The 22,120-nt window shown below is 37.0% G+C and overlaps 1 protein-coding gene across 1 annotated transcript; it reads left to right on the top strand.

Moving 5' to 3' along the window:
• The first annotated feature begins 2,103 nt into the window (after positions 1 to 2,103).
• On the top strand, positions 2,104 to 17,443 carry grin3a (glutamate receptor, ionotropic, N-methyl-D-aspartate 3A). The gene is made up of 9 exons (XM_016254977.1): positions 2,104 to 2,742; positions 6,980 to 7,584; positions 11,289 to 12,339; positions 12,449 to 12,594; positions 13,937 to 14,052; positions 14,157 to 14,308; positions 15,264 to 15,428; positions 15,589 to 15,659; positions 17,107 to 17,443. The coding sequence occupies exons 1-9, from the start codon at positions 2,104 to 2,106 to the stop codon at positions 17,441 to 17,443; spliced, it is 3,282 nt and encodes a 1,093-aa protein (XP_016110463.1).
• Positions 17,444 to 22,120: the final 4,677 nt, after the last annotated feature.

The raw sequence follows: 22,120 nt of genomic DNA, 5'->3' as shown, positions 1-22,120 counted from the left end.
TACAAAAATAAGTTGAGAAAACTCAAAAGTCTGCTGAAGCTGGTTGCCTTAGACTTTTACGTTTTCTCAACTTTTGATTTTTTTACAGTGATGAATCTCTGCAGTTTCCAGTTGAAATAAACACTAGAGACAGTAAAACTCTTTTATTTGTATTTATTTCTTTTATCATCTTTTATTTATTTTCACCCAAATTATGGTTATGGGCCAGAGTATTGAAAAAGAAAGCCTAATTTTGCTAAGACTTCAAAACGATGCTGCAATATTTGAAAACTGATCCTTTTGAACATTATGCAGTTTTATACAGGTTTGCTCCATACGGCATTAGCGCCACTCACTGAAAAACAAGCTTATGTGGATTCTACACATTTAAACCATTCAGATAAGTTATCTAGAATTATTCATGGAGCAGATAGAATACTTATAATCATTTATTAATCAATTATCATTTTGACATATCTTTTCTGAAATGTGAGGTTTACCTTTTTATGAAACTTTTTCAAAGCTTTATTTGAACATTTACATTAGATATTTCAACATGCTATTAAACTGTTGTCAGTCAAGTTATCATTTAAAATCCGAACATCACTGGTAATGTTATTGTTTTAGTGATTATGCAAACAAAAGTCATTTTATTTGTTGTTTGTTGATTTTTAAATAGAAAACTTGGTGAAGTGATTTATGTGTCTGTACTTTTTGAACATCTCCAGCACATTTTAACAATACCGTGATAATACCGATAACCGTGATCATTTTGGTCACTATAATCGTGATAAGAAATTTTCATACCGTTACATCCCTATTTGTAATTACGTCAAAGTACATGTTTTACTATAAACTATGTTCTAGAACCATTTGCATATAAATACCTATCGATTCTAATGAGATCAAGGTCAAGTCCTCAGGTCATCTGTTTAATCTGTCTATAAGCTATGACCCACCTGGACCTAAGGGGACAACCGGTGCTCTGGCTGCATAGTCTCGGCAAAAGAATGATGTGTGATATTTATGGCAGTGGTGATGAGGTACAACAGCCATCAGATTTTTCTTGTTCATCACTCACACAGCACTGCACTGTTCTGGTGTCACGCCCCTCCTCTTATCCAGCCTCTCCTGCTGTAAATCAGGATTGCGTCAGTGATAGAATGACAGCACTGTTGATGATTAAAGGGAGAGGCAGAGGTTAGACTTCCTAACCAATCAGAATTACTTTCAGCAAAATTGGTGTGTAACGTATTTTGGCTGCTTCTATAGATAAAGTGTTGTGAAACTATCAAAGGAAAATTGGAGATACTACATATTTTGCCAGCATGAGCGTAAACAACATCTGCTTTCCTTGCCACGTTGTTGCCTTTAGCTTGCTCACTGGTGCGATATTCTACTTAAATCTGACTTGTATTGTGAAAAGTGCTATGCGGATAAAATCAAATTGGATCAAATTTGAGTTATTTTGTTATGTGTTTGTTTATCTTTTTTTAAGAAAAAAAAAAGCTTGCATTTTAAGCCATTTAAACGCTCGTTTCTGTTCTGACATAGTTTGCATGTAAATTACCAACGTTTGGAGATCCGTCACGATTATTCATGATCAAATTCAGGATGGAATGCAGGTTTGCATGCAATAATTAAAAAAATAATGGAAAATCGAAGTATTTGTTTCATATTCTTGGACGTCTTTACGTTGATCTGGAGAATATAAGCGCTTTTGGGTTTTTACAGTCACTTTGCATTTTAGTAGCTGCCTTTTCACCTGTTCGGAGAGTGCGTAAAAACAACACACTCTTGATTATTTCGTACCGGGAATAGTTTGTCCATAAACGCGTTTGAGATGAGCAACGAGTGTTTCGAGGCGCGTTGGACATGTGCACTGCTGGCGATCCCTCAGAAGCCCGTTGGAGAGGAGCGCAACTTTGCTGCGTCTAGGAGATTCACCGGTGATCCGTCATCTATCCAGCGCTGTGCAGGAACCACCGGGCGCGCAGGTGGACGCGCATCCCGTCGTTTCCAGAGCTTAACCGAGGCTTGTTTGGAGTAATGCCGGGCTCTTGGATCTGGGGTGCGCTGGGCAGGTTGCTGTTGCTCTCCTTACTTACGCCAAGCGCTTTGATAATGCTGCTTGTTCCCCCAGCATCTCTGGCGCATCCACAGCCATGTCAAATTCTGAAGAGGATCGGACACACGGTGAGAGTCGGAGCTCTGCACCTGCAGCCTCGAGTGTTCAGGCAGGATTCCCTCAGGGGGAGAGAACCGGACTGGGAAGCAGACAGAGAAACGTGGGAAGAGCGGGACACGATCACCCAAAGTGGGCACGAGCAAGGCTGGAGGGGTATCAGGACTAAAAGCTCAGTGAATAACCCCCACAAGGCCTCCAAAAGTAAAACCGCACTCAAACAAGTGGGTCCGGACGCTGTGTTTCTACCTCGAGACTCTGTTCTACTCGCTACAGAGAGCCTCAATCGAGTGGCGGGGCTTTTACCCTACAACCTCACCCTTGAGATAGTCATGGCCGTGGAAGCAGGACTTGGAGAATTACCTGCTTTCTCCTTTTCCTCCTCATCTACACCTGCCTGCGCAGATCCCGTGTCGTTCCTGCAAAGTGTTTGCCACACTGTCATCGTGCAAGGGGTTTCTGCCATCATCGCGTTCCCACAAAACAGGGACGAACTGGTGAAGTTGGAATTTATCGCCACGACGCTACAGATTCCAGTCATCAGCGTCGTCCAGAGCGAATTCAAACGCCAGAGTCAGGTGTGTTTATTGTTTTAATGAGAAATACTAATGTTTACATATATAGCATTGATCTGCATATAGCTGCGTATGGTTTCTGGAGCTCCGTTTCTTTCATTTAGAAATGAAATTCAATGATGTTAAGGGACTGCAGTACACAAAAGTACAATTAGAGGACACATGTTGAAATGTTTGGAACTGAGGAATTGGATTGGAAGCATGCATGAATGGTCAACTATTTTAGTAGTTATTTGAGTTTTTTTTGGATTATAAACAATGCACTGCAGACTCAGTGAATGAGTCTATGATGTGTGACCTCCCGCTTCTCAAATAAATGTGTATTTTCCCTTGTGATATGCATGTCATAGTGTATATTTTATCAAATACATAATACAAATGTTGACGATATCTTAAATTGAGAATGAGCTGAGAATACAGAATGACTTTAAGCTGCATATCAACACCCAAAATTGAATTGTCACTTTCATCAGACATATATATATATATATATATAAAACTCAATAACACAGCTGTAAAATGTTTTCTTTTTTTTAAATTAACATATAAAATTAACATACACAAATACACACTACATTTCATATTGCATGCATTTCTTAAGTTTCAAGTCCGTTATGTTATGGCTTGGTTATTACAAATGTTGTTAAAAGCTTATATTTTTAAGTTGCAGTGTTAAGGGGGTGTGAGTCATAGTGTAGTATATTTTTACAGAACGACAAATTCAATTTGTCAAAACTAATGACAGTGTTGTTGTTGAACATGTTTTATCCCGGACTCTTACAAATAAAGGTTCTTTATTGGTATCATTTCCAAGAAGAACCGTAAACATTAATGGAATCTTTCCATTGCATTATAGTGGAAGAAGAAGGTTCTTCAGATTAGAGATATATATTTTAAGAAGATGTTCTTTGAGTAACAACCAAACATGGTTCTTTAATGGCTTTGTTGTTCTTTAATTATTTTTTTAAGAGTGCATGTCTCATATTTAGTGCATAAATCATAAATTCAGTGCTATTTATTAGTACAACTGATGTTTTAATTACTGGTATCAAATGTTCACAATATATTTGCCTATATTTAAATCTTACTAGAACTGAATGTGTCTGATGAAAGGGTGGAATTGCTTTTTGGAAATGGAATTGGAAGTTTGTTATGACACCTACTGGATCAGTCAAAACCACAAATAAGACAGCTATTTAGATGGTGACACATAGTGTCTGTTAAAATGCGTTTTGCTGAGCGCCCTGAGGACTGAGCTGTTTGATATCTGAGCTTTTGAAGTTAGCACCATCTTCTGGTCAGGTCTTTGTTTAGGCGGTGTCTGTTATCTGTCCAAATAGCAATTAGCCTCTCAATGTGCTCGTTACTGAGCCTTCCTGATTTCTGTCAGAACAGGAATTGTGCTCATAGATGGTGGATAAATACAAAACTCATAGTTTTCAACACAAAGGTTTCTGAGACCATTGCCATAACAGAATTCCTTGATCTTTATATATTTGGTTCTTCTCAATACTTAAATCTTAAGTAAAAGTCAGACATACATAAACAGAGATTTGTGGGTATGGTGAAATATGATAAAACACCTTCAATGTATTTGATTGCATATCATTAAATACTGGATGGAAGGAAGGAAGGATGAAATAAAAAAATATATATATTTTGAATGCTAAAACAGCAGACATTTACCATGTGTTACTGAATACAAATTAAAAAAAAAAGTCTACAGTTTGATGATGATGTAGTAATTGCCTATTTATTAAAACATCAGCAGCAAAACAGCCCAAAGGGAAAATCATTGTCAAGGTTTTGCAAAAGCATGAGTTAACACAGAAAGGCTATTGACATTTTAATGTGTATTTAAATTAGGGATGCAATACCATTTTAAGAATCAAATTGTTAGATTCTTTCTAGAACTTGGCATTATTTTATTTATTTTTTATTTGCTTTTGTTTGTTTGTTGTTGGTCATTATTTATATATATATATTTTTTTTAATGAGTATCTTTAGTATTCATGTAATTTTATAGTACATTAAAGTGAAACTTTTCATTTCGGAGATGTGTGTTTAATAGTTTAATGAATTGTATGAATTGTTAATTTAGTAAACATTACAAACTCTATTCCTGAATCTAATTTGTTTCCCAAAGTTATGAACTTCCATTTCCATTTGAATTTCCACTGTAACACAGGTGACAATTAGATGTCTATATTATTAAAGACCATTACAACAACTATGTTATTTCACATCATTGGTGGTTTCATCATTTATCATTCCCAATTCCTTCTGGGATATTTTGAAGGTTTCAAGGTTACGAGAAGACAAACCGAAAGTCCATCAAGCCACTCTCCACAGGCCTGAAGAACTGGGCTGTATCAAATCACCCATCTTTACCCATTCATCTTCAAAGCTGCTGGAAACGCACATAATTGTATCACCCTCCATTGCTTTTTTTATGACACAGCAGTAATATCTGGCTGTATCCCAGCTTGCAAATCTGTCTATATTATTAAAGACCATTACAACAACTATGTTATTTCACATCATTGGTGGTTTCATCATTTATCATTCCCAATTCCTTCTGGGATATTTTGAAGGTTTCAAGGATACGAGAAGACAAACCGAAAGTCCATCAAGCCACTCTCCACAGGCCTGAAGAACTGGGCTGTATCAAATCACCCATCTTTACCCATTCATCTTCAAAGCTGCTGGAAACGCACATAATTGTATCACCCTCCAGTGCTTTTTTTATGACACAGCAGTAATATCTGGCTGTATCCCAGCTTGCAAATTATCTAATGACACGGGCTCCTTCAAGATAAAACTTACTTGGGATTATGTAGCCACTCAAAACCTCTTAAGTGTCTCTTCTTAACTTGTTAGTGGTACTTATTACTCTCCCACTGGTTAGGCCAACTCCTACTGAAAATAAGTCTGACTTTGTTTAGACATCTTGAGATAAATCCCTGGAAAGCTTTTCCTTAATCAGTTCTGATTAGTCTGTTTTCTGCCAGAGGAAATTAAATGGCTCGACTAAACATTTCATCTGGCAGTATCTGTTAAGGTCTTGATTTCCTTAGCAGGACAATGTCATGTTATTAATAGCTATTATATTATTAAAACATTGAGATCCCAGACCTTGCGTAATTAATGTTTTTGGATGTCCTTAGTGGGCAACGTTTAGATGTTCGTTCCATATCTGAAATACTCTACATCCATATTTTGGTGGGAATGCCTGAGACTCAGTAGAGTCCTAGTCAGGGTTGCCAGGTCTGTGTACTCAAAACTACTAACCACTAGTCCAATCGCATCCCTGCTTTCAGGGATTCCACCTCAGTCTAAATCACATATTAACCCACGGCAACAAAAGTTCAGCTGGAAAATCACAGACTTGGCAACACTGCTCCTGCTCATGCTAATGCCCATCATCAAGTAACAGGAAAATCAAACAATAAATCAGCATTTTGGTCCATTGGCCAATATTTCCTAACATTTCAAAAATAAGCAGATCATTGTGGTTAATTGCATGAGTTTTGTCTTTGGACAGAGCAACAGGATGCAGTCAGATGCAGTTAATAAATGCAAGTTCAAAGCATTTGAGGATTCTAATTGAACGGACTATTTTCAGAGGACTTGTCAACTTTCAAATGTGTTGAACTAGTTTGAAGATTCTAAAATAGATGCATTTCTATTTCCATGCATCATAAATGGAACCAGAGAGCACTTAAAAGAATTTTTTTTCAAAAGCAAAGAATTGCACACTTGGACATCATGTTGGAAATCTTAATATGTGTTTTCCTCAGAGGAAAATCTGCTTTAGAAACTCAATCTGCAAACAGAAGGAGACTCTTCCATCAAATCATGCATTTACGATAAATATCTGTTGGGCTTAAAACTCACGCCTTCCATCTGTTTGGCAGACAGGAAGGGATGTGTAAAATCAACTAGATGGAGAATAGTAAAAATAGTAAATACACTGTGATGGCCTAAAAAGGCCAACTGCATTTATTAAAAGATGTATTCACGGAATGTTGTAATTACTATAGATGACAACCAGGATGTACTACTCTGGGTGGTTCACATTCTCAAACTCAGAACTGTTATGCCATTATGAATCATGATTTGATTCCAGATGAACTAGTCGAAATTACCAGTTGACTAGTTGGATGTTTGACAAACAAGATCCGTAGTACTGTATATCCAACTCTTTGTAATGATAACCTCATTTGTTTCTTCCCAACAGAACTCTCTTCATTTCCAGATGGCCATGCAAAACCCTCAAACCTCTCAAGCAGATCTCATCTTCTCCCTGCTGTCCATGAATAACTGGTATGATGTCAGTCTGGTGATGTGTCAACAGATGAATATTTCAGACTTTGTTTTCTTGCTCCATAACAACTCCAGATTTCATCTGGGGACAGTTCTCAAGATATCCACCAATGGCAGCTCCAAAAGTGACTTTCAAATGTCCCTGCAAGTTCAACTAGAGTCCATTAAGGACTCGACATCTACTATAGTGACCTTTGGATGTGACATCAGGGATATAAGGCGAATCTTTACTACCATTGCAAAGTTTGGTCTGATTCTTCCTGATTACCACTGGATTATAGGAGACTCTCAGAATGTGGAGGAATTGCGGACAGAGGGGCTGCCCATGGGTCTTCTTGCACATGGTGGCATGGGTGAGCACTCGCTGGATCATTACGTCCAGGATGCTTTGGAGCTGGTGGCACGAGCGGTGGGATCGGCTGCCATTGTGTCTCCAGAACTGGCTCTGATTCCTGGCATCACAAATTGCCTTGCAAGTCTTGAGACAAAAAATCTCACATCAGGAACCTTTCTGTCCAGGTATTTGATTTGATGCACTGCTTGGCATTTCGTAATATTTGTGTTTAATATCTGTGATATTTCGTAATAGTTGTGGCATCACACGCTCCAAATGTGAAGGCTGCAACCAAAAAAAATAAAAATGCTTCTAAAATACACTCCTAAAAATAACAGTTCTTTATTAGCATCTGTGGTTCCATGAAGAACCTCTGCTTATTCAAACACCGAACTTCAAACCCATTGACACCAATTAGACACAATGGGTGCTGCAATGCTCTTCTCATCTGGTGTGTGACCTCCTTTAACTTTTTCCCCACCCGCGTTTTTTTTATTTTTTTTATGTTGCCAGCCACTTCCAGCATTTTTGAGCACTTTTCCAGCATCATGGCCCCAGAATACTTTGTTGTATGAATATCCGAACATACAATATGTCAAAAGAAAGAACAGCACCTCTGCTTTTAAACAAAACACAATGTTTTATTCAAGCTTCATGCATTCTTTTTTTGTCAGAAAATAATTCGATACATCTGGATCGGATTCAGAACAATGATCAAAACATAGATGAAGTAGATCGCTTCCATCAACTTCCCCAAAGCTTCACAGTCTTAAACCACTTCCTGGGCTGACATTTCATTCAGTAACATTGGGCAGTTTTGATTTATATGCTGTTTAATGCTTGATGATCATGTTAATTTACATATGCATCTGCTTGTTTCTGCTCCTTCTTCTCTGCATTTTGATACAGAGATTCAGTACTCTTTCTGAAAATGTGTAAAAGTGCCTCCTACTGTATACCACAGAAAGCCAGAAAATTCCGAGTTATTGGCATCTGTGGTTCCATGAAGAACCTTTAACATCATCCACACAACCTTTCCATGGCAATAAAGGTTCTTTATAGTGGAAAAAGGTTAATTATTAAATTGTTCTTCACACTAAAAAAAAAGTTATTTTTAAAAGTATTCACCGAAAGGTTCAAGGTACCCAAAATAGTTTTTCTATAGCATCACGGGGCGAATCTTTACTACCATTGCAAAGTTTGGTCTGATTCTTCCTGATTACCACTGGATTATAGGAGACTCTCAGAATGTGGAGGAATTGCGGACAGAGGGGCTGCCCATGGGTCTTCTTGCACATGGTGGCATGGGTGAGCACTCGCTGGATCATTACGTCCAGGATGCTTTGGAGCTGGTGGCACGAGCGGTGGGATCGGCTGCCATTGTGTCTCCAGAACTGGCTCTGATTCCTGGCATCACAAATTGCCTTGCAAGTCTTGAGACAAAAAATCTCACATCAGGAACCTTTCTGTCCAGGTATTTGATTTGATGCACTGCTTGGCATTTCGTAATATTTGTGTTTAATATCTGTGATATTTCGTAATAGTTGTGGCATCACACGCTCCAAATGTGAAGGCTGCAACCAAAAAAAATAAAAATGCTTCTAAAATACACTCCTAAAAATAACAGTTCTTTATTAGCATCTGTGGTTCCATGAAGAACCTCTGCTTATTCAAACACCGAACTTCAAACCCATTGACACCAATTAGACACAATGGGTGCTGCAATGCTCTTCTCATCTGGTGTGTGACCTCCTTTAACTTTTTCCCCACCCGCGTTTTTTTTATTTTTTTTATGTTGCCAGCCACTTCCAGCATTTTTGAGCACTTTTCCAGCATCATGGCCCCAGAATACTTTGTTGTATGAATATCCGAACATACAATATGTCAAAAGAAAGAACAGCACCTCTGCTTTTAAACAAAACACAATGTTTTATTCAAGCTTCATGCATTCTTTTTTTGTCAGAAAATAATTCGATACATCTGGATCGGATTCAGAACAATGATCAAAACATAGATGAAGTAGATCGCTTCCATCAACTTCCCCAAAGCTTCACAGTCTTAAACCACTTCCTGGGCTGACATTTCATTCAGTAACATTGGGCAGTTTTGATTTATATGCTGTTTAATGCTTGATGATCATGTTAATTTACATATGCATCTGCTTGTTTCTGCTCCTTCTTCTCTGCATTTTGATACAGAGATTCAGTACTCTTTCTGAAAATGTGTAAAAGTGCCTCCTACTGTATACCACAGAAAGCCGGAAAATTCCGAGTTATTGGCATCTGTGGTTCCATGAAGAACCTTTAACATCATCCACACAACCTTTCCATGGCAATAAAGGTTCTTTATAGTGGAAAAAGGTTAATTATTAAATTGTTCTTCACACTAAAAAAAAAGTTATTTTTAAAAGTATTCACCGAAAGGTTCAAGGTACCCAAAATAGTTTTTCTATAGCATCACGGTAAAACCTCCTTTTTGAAACCTTTATTTTTAAGAGTATATCTTCTTTTGGCTTACGTTTGCACAGAAGACAATCTCATAATGCATTTCATCTTCAATTACTAATAAAAATAGCTCAGTCAAATAATAAAAAAAGACTATTTTATCCAATATTTGGGTGTGTAATGTTTTTATGCTTGTTGGAGTGTATTGTCATCAGCTTAGCAATATGTTAAAATCAAACAAATACCAAACATATTGGAATTAAAGATTCCTGTGCCATAGTGGTGTATTAGAGGTAAAATATGATATAAATACTGTTCGGTTTCTCGCACAAACTGATCGTTTCGTGTCTTAGGACATCAATGTGTCGTCACGAGCCGCAAGGTTTAATTTGGATTTGTCTGTGCATGTTTTTTTTACTCTCATAGATTTTGTTACCATTGCCATGCATTATACGACTGATAGACTGCAACGGCTGGAGTTAAAAATCTCTGTTTGTGTTCTACTGAAGAAACAAAGTCACCTACATCTTGGATGCCCTGGGGGTAAGCAGATAAACATCACATTTTCATTTTTGGGTGAACTATCCCTTTAAGGAGTGCTACTTGTGTGACACAAATACTTGCTGAGTAGGTAAAATGTTCCAAAAAAGTAATTCAATTCCTTTTAATTTAAAATGGACAACAAGGCAGGAGCTGAGCTACTCTTGCAATTTCCACCAGCCTTTCAGGAAGGTTAGTTTTCACATGATGTAAAATACCCAGAGACATTATATAGTGAAGAATTATATAGTGACTTCTGATAATCTGGGACTGGAATACTGCACCTCTGCATATTCTATAAGGATTATCCTCTTCATCCACACTCGAGAGGGTTTTTTCTGAATATGTCAACAGAATTGAGCAAAAAGCAAACAAAACATTCTCATAGTGAGCAAGAAAAGGCTGCAGTTAGTGCTATGAAAAGCAGTAAGACACGACATTAGCCTGTTGGCAAACACGCTCAGAGAGACAGCATATCAAGAGCGTTTTCTCCAACACTGCACTGTCAGGAAACAACTCCGCCAACTTCCAAGCAAACTACCTCAGGGCTTGAATTTCAATTGCTCAGCACTCCTATCATTACTGATTTAAAAGGGTTACCGTTAGCTACACCACTGCAGAAAAAAAATGACAAAACGAAATTGAAAATAGTACGGTAATAAGACGGTGATAATATTCCCTAAACTGAAAGGTCAGTCAAGTAGCTAAATAATTCTCAAAGAATTTGAACGATTATTTAAACTTTATAGTTATCATCCTCGGTGTGAACGGACCTTTAGATCAGACACATTTTGTTGTAAAAAAGCAAATCAGGTTCATTTTGCTTTTTAACGTTGCATTTGTCAGAATTAGATTGGATGAATTTCTATGGATTGCAATGATATATGATTTTCTTATATTTGTAGATACATGGCCAGCGCGTCTTTTGACGGCCTAAGCGGCTACGTCAATGTTCAGGAGGAATCAACCATCATCTCTGAAATCCATCACTTCATCTGGAATCTCCAGCATGACCCGATAGGCAAGCCCATGTGGACGCGCCTCGGCAGCTGGAAGCAAGGCAAAGTGGTTATGGATTACGGAGTTTGGCCTAATAAGAGACAGTCTCAGACAGGAGTGGACTGGAGGCATTCCTCGCGTCTACACTTGCGCGTTGTCACCCTGGTAGAACATCCATTTGTCTTCACCCGAGACGTTGATGAAGAAGGCCTATGCCCTGCTGGTCAGCTGTGCCTTGACCCCCTAACAAATGACACAGCCTTATTGGAAAGCCTTTTTAAGGGTTTGCAAGGTGCCAACGACAGCGTCCCCATGGAGTTTAAAAAATGTTGTTATGGATATTGCGTTGATCTTTTGGAGAAGCTGGCGGAGGACGTGGGCTTTGACTTTGACCTCTACATCGTGGGAGATGGGAAATATGGAGCTTACAAGAACGGTCGCTGGACGGGGCTGGTCGGGGACCTCATGAGCGGAGCGGCACATCTGGCTGTCACTTCCTTTAGCATCAACTCAGCACGAAGTCAGGTCATCGACTTCACCAGCCCCTTCTTCTCCACCAGTCTGGGAATCCTCGTCAGGACTAGGGATACGGCCGCTCCCATCGGCGCCTTCATGTGGCCCCTGCACTGGAGTATGTGGCTGGGAATATTTGTGTCTTTACATGTGACGGCCGTGTTCCTGACCTTGTACGAGTGGAAAAGCCCATTTGGCATGACTCCGAAGGGAAGGAACAGGGACCGTGTCTTTTCTTTCTCCTCTGCGCTAAATGTTTGCTACGCAATCTTATTCGGCAGGACTGCCTCCATTAAGCCACCAAAGTGTTGGACCGGCAGATTCCTCATGAACCTCTGGGCCATTTTCTGTTTGTTCTGTCTTTCCACATACACGGCTAATCTCGCCGCTGTCATGGTTGGTGAGAAAACCTATGAGCAACTCTCAGGTATACATGATCCCAAGGTAAGAGCAACTTACGCTTATCATTTTCAAATTATGTCAAAGACTGGCAGGCTTAAGAGGTTACAAATATACTTGCTGGTTGATGAAACCGGTCCTCTTGCTTTTCAAGCTCCACCATCCATCACAAGGTTTCCGCTTCGGAACCGTTCGGGAGAGCAGCGCTGAGGACTATGTGAAAAAAAGCTTCCCAGAGATGCATGAATACATGAGACGATATAATGTCCCTGCAACCCCTGATGGGATAGATCTTCTTAAGTAAGTCGTAATCGTTATTGCAAAGTGGCATCGATCATTGAAGCTGCACTAATTTACTGGATGCCCTCTACCATGTCCTTCTTAGATGGCTTTGGCCTTCTTGCAGTGTCGTGCAAATCCATGTGGTTTCACTGTATAAGACTGGGAATGAATAGACTTGACTAATGTTTAGACTGTGTTGAAAACACACATTCCTACTGATTGAATGATCTGGGTACATGGCTGCAAAGCCCACATTTTACATGCAAAAAAATATTCCTTATTACTAACTGCATTGCTGGAATGTCTGACAATACACGCAAAACATATATTCCTTCATTGCGAAGTATACATTCTAAATATCAAGCAATACATATATTAAAAATCATATATATTTGAAAATGTGAAAATATTTAATCATTTATTTTCAATCATTTTCAGTTTGTCCAAAATATATTAAAAATATATATATATTTTGCATTTACTCAATTAATTTTATTGCCCATTTTGTAATATAATTTGGCGTTTAAATGTTTAAATATATTTATATATTTAATATAAATATATTTAGCATTTATTTGAAAAAAAATTTTTTTTAAATAACAATCCATGTTGGGGAAGCAAGTAGTCATTTCTGTTATGCCGTACCTCTTGAACCCTTAAAATAAAAATTAAAAGTAGGCTTGTGCTGTAATGTAGGGAAGTAGTTATGACCAGGGCAGGGCACTTAAACCAAAAGATTTGTGAGCTAAAGTTTTTGCTGTTGCTTATTGATGGATGGACAGAATGGAAAATGTAGGACATGGAAAACAACGACAACGTGATCATAAAATAAAATAATATAAAATAAAATAAGCTAGTGCCAAGACTCTCCAGATGTCACTTGAGTGTTCGACAGGCCACACATAACTAAATTTAGAAGCGGTTTTCCTCCTTTCATATCCTCTGTTGCAAGTCTGAAACTCCTCTTTTGAGTTTCCACAACCTTCGGGACATGATTTGATGCAGTCCTCAAATCAGACCGCATACTCCAAAATATTGCCACAGTGTATAATTCCTTCAAGCAGGGCAGAATGAATAGATTTCAGGAGAAGTAGATGAAATTTGCAATATTTTCCTAAGAAGGTTAGCCAGGTCTCTCTTTTTAAATCAATCCAGCACGTGTTTTTGCAAGATAACATACATTTAGAATTGCATAGGATAAACAAGAATGTAACTGCTAGTAGTAAATCGGCCTTCTGTGTTCCCTTCTGCAAGCGTGTAGGTATCAAAACATCAAAACCAATTTTAAAAGTTCATATTGTGAATGTCTGAATGCAGCAAATGTCATAATATAATAGCAAACTGTCTGATGCCATTCCAGGGATGATCCCCAAAAGCTGGATGCTTTTATAATGGACAAAGCACTTTTAGACTATGAAGTGTCTATTGATGCAGACTGCAAGACGCTGACAGTGGGAAAGCCTTTTGCGATTGAAGGCCAGTAAATGCATGCTTCTCACTTGTTATTGTTTCTAAGTTATGGAGTGAATGAACTACTGTGCACATGCTGATAAAAATATATATTTCCCATCCGTCCACAGGCTATGGCATTGGGCTCAAACAGAACTCTCCTCTCACCTCAAATATCTCTGAGCTGGTCAGTCAGTACAAATCTGATGGGTTTATGGACATGCTGCATGATAAGTGGTATAAGGTGGTACCCTGCGGTAAAAGAAGCTTCGCAGTCACAGAGGTGAGTCTGATATAAACTCAAAAATCAGAGATGCTGTCATTTTGAAGATGTTCACTCAAGAAAGTGGATCTATCTAAATGGCTTGATGACAGATTTCCTTTCGAATCAGGAGCAGCAGATAAGTAGGGGCTGTCTATTTTTTTAGGACTGAAAATAACTTTTTTAAATGAATTTGTGTTAAGGGGCCGTTCACACCGAATGCGTTTTTCCATTCCAGTGCACTACGTTTCCATTGTTTTTCTAGAGAGCTCTGAGTGAAGAGGAACGTTTTCAGAGGATAATAGCTATGATTTGTTCCTCGTAGAAGACTTGGAATAGAGTGCACAAGTCATTCAAACTACTTCTGTGATGGTTTAATGGTGTTAATCTTTCTTTGCCTTTAAAAATGTCTACTTATATAGACATCTCATTTTGTGTCTTACAGAATAAGCTAAACAATATGTGACCCTGGAGCACAAAAGCAGTGTTAAGTCGCTGGGGTATATTTGTAGTAATAGCCAAAAATACATTGTATGGGTCAAAATTATTGATTTTTCTTTTATGCCAAAAGTCATTAGGATATTAAGTAAAGATCATGTTCCATGAAGATATTTTGTAAATGTCCTACTGTAAATATATTAAAACGTAATTTTTTGATTAGTAATATGCATGGCTAAGAACTTCATTTGGACAACTTTAAAGATGATTTTCTCAATATTTAGATTTTTTTGCACCTTCAGATTCCAGATTTTCAAATAGTTGTATCTCGGCCAAATATTGTCCGATCCTAACAAACCATACATCAATGGAAAGCTTATTTATTCAGCTTTTAGATGATATATAAATCTCAATTTCGAAAAATTTACCCTTATGACTGGTTTTGTGGTCCCGGGTCACATATGGAGTTTTATGGAACTAAATACTGACAAAATTTCATTCCTCTTTTCTAACCTTGACTTTCTGTTGTCATCCTCAGACGTTACAGATGGGGATAAAGCACTTCTCAGGGTTATTTGTCATGCTGTGCGTTGGAGTGGCCCTGTCTCTGCTCACCACACTGGGTGAACACATTGTCCATCGCTGGCTGATACCCAGAATGCAGCAGTCGTCACAGCATAAATACTGGCTTCACACCAGTCAAGTAAGTTCATTTGCGCAATTCCACGCTGGTTATATTACACATAATTACATGTCATCTTGGTGACTCGTTGTAGCATTAAAGGAAAGCTTTGCTCATTACTCACTTTGTAATTCTCAATGCCACTTTTCTTTAACAACACTTAATTTAATTGTTTTTTCAGCGATTACATCGAGCACTTAACCCGACTTTCAAAGAAGACAAATTACAGACGGTTGCAACACCGGAGAAAAGGTAAACTGCTTTCATAACAAATGAGCTTTTCAATAATGTCTAGCATTCAAGCAACATGGACGTGCTAAAGTAGTGCCATTCTCAGGAAACTTTGCTATTTCAAAGCATTATAAAAAGTGAAATCTAAATGGATTGATCTTTCTGACATCATATGAATCAAACAAAATAAAGATTATCTTACAAGCTTTACCAGTATTTTGTTGCAAGTCCTTTAATATGCTTTACTTATAACTATATTTACTTTAAAGTACTGTTCGCTTCTGATATATTATTAGTAATTAAAGACATCTTTAAAGCAATATTTTAATTAAAAAATTAGAATTCTGTCATAATTTACTGTACTTACCCTCATGCCACTCTAAACAATCAGTGCTATTTCAGTGTTATTTATATATTATTATTCATTATTAAGAATTTAGTAATATTTTCAGTTAGCTTTTTATTTTTTAAGTATTTAATCTAATGTTTTGCAATTGATATTGATATTTTATTTCAGCTTTAGTTTAATTAAAAATAAACTTGCTGCTATTTTTCATGCAATTACAATGAACAGGAACTTTCAAGCTTCAAAAATGACATCAATCACCATAAAAGTAGCACGTCTTTTAAAGTCATTATTTGTTGATCTTTGTCAGACTAGTTTTGTGAAACAGATCAGACAGTTAATTTAAGGTTTGACTTTCAAGAACACTTAATTCATGACGGCTGCATCTCTCAGGAACATGCCAAGGAAATCTAGGTTAGATGTGAAGATTTTAAGCTATTATATGGCTTCAGAACACTTGGTATAAACAAATTAAAACAGATCAGTTTTGTTGCATATGCATGGAAAGGCCAGTCAAAAATTATCTTTTTGTATTGTACCGAAGAAAGTCAACAAGTCAATGTTTTTCATTACAACTAGAAAAACTGCAGAGTTCTGGTATGAAACTCTAGATGGCGCAGTCCGATAGGTCTAACTCAATCTGACCTAATGATATCATTATCACGTGGCACAGCTGATTGGTTCTCCCCTGTATCGGTAGCCAATGAGCTCGCTGCTCAACAATCAAATATATGATTAGTGCTTGCAGTAGCAGTGCAGCTTGCTTCAGAATCCCTCCACCTTCCCCAGCTCCACCTGTATAGATCTGCTACGAGGTGATTCATGTATGCTATATGGGGGTTATTTCATGTATGCTATATTTGCAGCAGCAATATTTCTTACATGCTCACAGCAGCATTTTGTGGATGTATCGGCAGTAGCAAGTCTCGGTACTTGCTCTGCCGCAGCAGCAGCAATGTAGCAGATCTATTCTGCCAAGACCAAATACATTAACATTGTCATGTGCATTACCATGCCAATCCCTCCGAGAGTTGTCATGACAGAACTATAACTTATCATGGCATACTTCTTAAAATTCTGTTTATATACTGATAATGTGGTATCGTTCTTGTCCCCATTAAGCTGCAATGTTGGAAACAACCAGCAAATGCCGTTGAACTCTTTGGGAACCTCCAACTGCAACAGACGAAAACTGTCCAATCAAGAGGGACAACAAAATGACCTGGAATGTTCTCACTGTAAAGAGCTGCTGTCCCCACAGGACAAGAGACAGCTTCCGTTACAGACCACATCGAACGGAAGAACCGACTTGCTGGACCTTTCCCAGAACCCCATAGTACAGGAACTGACAGACCTGGAAACACAAATCCAGCTTATCAAAAAGCAACTACAGCTTGCCATGAAGAAGAAAAAAGAGCTGGAACAGTATCAGAAGACAAAGACTTCAATCGAGTCCTAGACTCGTGGGAGATGTGGCTGGAGTTTTATGGGTTATATTGTTCAAAGGCTTGGACCTACCGGTTGATTATTTCAATTGCGGCTCCTAAGGGAAGCAAGACTTTCTCTGCACATTCTCTGAAGTCCTTTTTTTATTTAGACTTTTTTTTTAGTTTGATTCCTCATTGAACTGAACTTGAAGAAAAAGGACAGAAGAGAAGAAATGAAGTCGGATATAAAAATTGGATATAAGCAGTGTGTATTTTGTAAATTCTGAGGATACTTTGTTTGTATGCAGCGACGTGGAAAATGACAGTGCATAACTACCTAAAGGGAAGACATTTATGTGTCAAAATGACATTTATTTAAGGTGTCAAACTGTGATGTATGATAGTGTCTCCTGCCTATTGATACACAGAGCTGAGAACGTTTTTTAAGAAGAAAGCCGTGCCGTCGTCTCTGGAGTTGTAACAAGGAAGTGTTAACCTTGAACACACGCTGTTAACCTTGAATTGTTATGTTTCTATGAATTAAAATGGCTTTGAGATATATGTCTGGGAGATTAAGTTTTTTAAAATCTTCTTAAATTAGTTTCAAGTGTCTATTTGCAATATAATGAACTGTAAGAGTTTTGACTAAAGGGTATACTTCATTATACTTTACAGTTCTGACTTCAAATAACATTTACAGTTCCTTATTTTTTTTAAGTAATATTTATAAACAAACAACAAAACTGTGTTGAATATCTTAATTTTAAATGAGTCATGAAATGCAGTTTTAGATTTGTATATACTGTTTCTCAGGGTTAGTTCATAAAGTTTGCAACGTTGTTTTTTTGTAAAAACAAAAAAACAAAAAACAATTAGCTCTTGCAGAAACAGAAGTAGACACCCACTGCTGTGATTAGCTAACTTCGTTGCACTGTATCCATACCCTCCTTTACAGCATGTTATGTTTTGATACTGTGATAGAGATATGCAGTCTCGGATACTAACTGATTACATGTAATCAGGATTACTGTATGTAATCAAAATTCCCAAAAAATAAGTACTTGTAATTCGATTATATTAATATACTCGTATTCAGACTACAGTTACTTGATTGATTACATGATCACATATTATTAACACAGTGGGAATAAATGTATGGATTCCTTTTTAAAATACCGCTTATATACACGCCTTCCAGTTTCCAGATCAGACAAAGAATTAGGTGGCTTTAATAACACAGAAATTTGAGAGGCCATGTAACATTTGACCACTGGGTTTACAAAAATTCAATTTTAAGAATTTTTTTCTCAACATTTCAACATTGTATCAACTAAAGATGAACCCATTTTTTTTTCGGTATACAGTTTTAAATGTGCTTGTATTACCCATTGTGTTCTAAATGACTCTGCATGATTTTATTAGCAACACTCAAAGAATGATGAGCTTGATGTCTTAACAGCATTAACCACTGGTTTGACGCTCATTAAAACACAATGTAAGTTTAAAATTAAATGTGCTTAGCATGTTTAGAATAATTCACAAATCAGTCCATTATGAAATGTAAAGAACAAACAATAACTGTATCTATCAGTTGCTCAGGCACATTATTAAAAGTAAACTCGGGTCATAAATTCATGATACTCAGATCATCATGAATTCAGTTTTTGGAGGAGTCCTGTTGAATTTGCATGTGCAGCATATTAAACTCTTCCACCACAAAACATATGCAGGTAAACACCAAAAGAGAGGGAAGAACTGAGAGATATACTTGTTTGGAAAGGGTTATATGCTTTTTTAGAATGCAAGCCTTTTCTAAATGGAAAAGACTAATTTCATTATTTGTTATTGTATTTATATTATATTTTATTATTATTTATTATATATTATATTTATTATTTATAGTGGTTACTGGGACACAGCATCTGGACATTTTCAAAAGATATAATAAACCGAAGAAACCTTTATAGGAGCAACATGCCTCTCTAGCACCAGCTAAAGTCTGGGTTCATAATTCAATAATAACGTAATATGCAGGAAGTTAAGCAAGCAGGCAGGGATGTAGATATGTGAGCAGGGTGTTTATTAAAGTAACAAAGCAAGCAAAAGAAAGTAAGCAAGCAAGAAACATGCAACAAATAAGAAGGAGTGTGCAAAAAAAGAATGTAATACAGAGAGAACATCATTTTAGCAGTGTGAGGATGTCTGTAGGGATGTGTAGTCCATCCAGTTATTAGTTTTACTAATATTCATTTAAATTTTCACAGAGTCTATGGTCAGTTTTTTTTTTTACCAAAATGTTTCCATTTGTGCAATATTACATTCCGTTTGAAAATGTACAACCTTTTTGTTCTCCAAATAGACAATAAGTCAAAAGAGAATATCAAATATCAAAACCTTTTCATGTCACTATGATCATTCGTAAAATGTTAGGGTGCTACGAAAAACAAACATAAGAACACAAGCAGGCAAGATACGTTCAGCAGATGTTAATTATCGCAGAGTCTGAATGGGAATCCTCTATAGGCAAAGTTGGCTCCTCTGTGGCATAGTTAAACCATCCTAACCCATCAGCTCACTGCTGCTTCAGTGCTCTGCTACATGAACTATCTGCATCTGAAGCCCTCGGGATGTTTATTACACATTTATGTCAACTTTTCATTCTCTTAATGACTTGAGTCATAACTTGAATGGCTAAAGAGGCTGAAATCATGCTAAGTAGCAGACACTCTGATTCATTGGTCTGTTAATGACTGCAAGTCATTCAAACCCTGAAGCAGAAAACATCCCAACACTTTGACTCTCAAACCCACTGCACAGCTGGCATGAGGATTTGGTGCTGATGGGCAATGATTTGTTTACTCCACATTTAAAGCTATGTGCATGCACTGTATCCATACCCTCCTTTACAGCATGTTATGTTTTGATACTGTGATAGAGATATGCAGTCTCGGATACTAACTGATTACATGTAATCAGGATTACTGTATGTAATCAAAATTCCCAAAAAATAAGTACTTGTAATTCGATTATATTAATATACTCGTATTCAGACTACAGTTACTTGATTGATTACATGATCACATATTATTAACACAGTGGGAATAAATGTATGGATTCCTTTTTAAAATACCGCTTATATACACGCCTTCCAGTTTCCAGATCAGACAAAGAATTAGGTGGCTTTAATAACACAGAAATTTGAGAGGCCATGTAACATTTGACCACTGGGTTTACAAAAATTCAATTTTAAGAATTTTTTTCTCAACATTTCAACATTGTATCAACTAAAGATGAACCCATTTTTTTTTCGGTATACAGTTTTAAATGTGCTTGTATTACCCATTGTGTTCTAAATGACTCTGCATGATTTTATTAGCAACACTCAAAGAATGATGAGCTTGATGTCTTAACAGCATTAACCACTGGTTTGACGCTCATTAAAACACAATGTAAGTTTAAAATTAAATGTGCTTAGCATGTTTAGAATAATTCACAAATCAGTCCATTATGAAATGTAAAGAACAAACAATAACTGTATCTATCAGTTGCTCAGGCACATTATTAAAAGTAAACTCGGGTCATAAATTCATGATACTCAGATCATCATGAATTCAGTTTTTGGAGGAGTCCTGTTGAATTTGCATGTGCAGCATATTAAACTCTTCCACCACAAAACATATGCAGGTAAACACCAAAAGAGAGGGAAGAACTGAGAGATATACTTGTTTGGAAAGGGTTATATGCTTTTTTAGAATGCAAGCCTTTTCTAAATGGAAAAGACTAATTTCATTATTTGTTATTGTATTTATATTATATTTTATTATTATTTATTATATATTATTTTTATTATTTATAGTGGTTACTGGGACACAGCATCTGGACATTTTCAAAAGATATAATAAACCGAAGAAACCTTTATAGGAGCAACATTTAGCACCAGCTAAAGTCTGGGTTCATAATTCAATAATAACGTAATATGCAGGAAGTTAAGCAAGCAGGCAGGGATGTAGATATGTGAGCAGGGTGTTTATTAAAGTAACAAAGCAAGCAAAAGAAAGTAAGCAAGCAAGAAACATGCAACAAATAAGTGTGCAAAAAAAGAATGTAATACAGAGAGAACAGCATTTTAGCAGTGTGAGGATGTCTGTAGGGATGTGTAGTCCATCCAGTTATTAGTTTTACTAATATTCATTAAAATTTTCACAGAGTCTATGGTCAGTTTTTTTTTTTACCAAAATGTTTCCATTTGTGCAATATTAAATTCCGTTTGAAAATGTACAACCTTTTTGTTCTCCAAATAGACAATAAGTCAAAAGAGAATATCAAATATCAAAACCTTTTCATGTCACTATGATCATTCGTAAAATGTTAGGGTGCTACGAAAAACAAACATAAGAACACAAGCAGGCAAGATACATTCAGCAGATGTTAATTATCGCAGAGTCTGAATGGGAATCCTCTATAGGCAAAGTTGGCTCCTCTGTGGCATAGTTAAACCATCCTAACCCATCAGCTCACTGCTGCTTCAGTGCTCTGCTACATGAACTATCTGCATCTGAAGCCCTCGGGATGTTTATTACACATTTATGTCAACTTTTCATTCTCTTAATGACTTGAGTCATAACTTGAATGGCTAAAGAGGCTGAAATCATGCTAAGTAGCAGACACTCTGATTCATTGGTCTGTTAATGACTGCAAGTCATTCAAAC

Source organism: Sinocyclocheilus grahami, unplaced genomic scaffold (genome assembly GCF_001515645.1).
Source record: "Sinocyclocheilus grahami isolate Dianchi unplaced genomic scaffold, SAMN03320097.WGS_v1.1 scaffold1298.1, whole genome shotgun sequence".
Classification (NCBI taxonomy): domain Eukaryota; kingdom Metazoa; phylum Chordata; class Actinopteri; order Cypriniformes; family Cyprinidae; genus Sinocyclocheilus; species Sinocyclocheilus grahami.
This window is presented reverse-complemented; position numbering and strand designations above follow the sequence as displayed.

Bases quoted from the DNA above. Each gene is read 5' to 3' on its own strand.
- grin3a (XM_016254977.1), top strand. From the start codon at position 2,104: ATGCTGCTTGTTCCCCCAGCATCTCTGGCGCATCCACAGCCATGTCAA. The intron at 15,429-15,588 runs GTAAGTTCATTT...TTGTTTTTTCAG, and splicing joins ACTGGCTTCACACCAGTCAA to CGATTACATCGAGCACTTAA. The intron at 15,660-17,106 runs GTAAACTGCTTT...GTCCCCATTAAG, and splicing joins GTTGCAACACCGGAGAAAAG to CTGCAATGTTGGAAACAACC.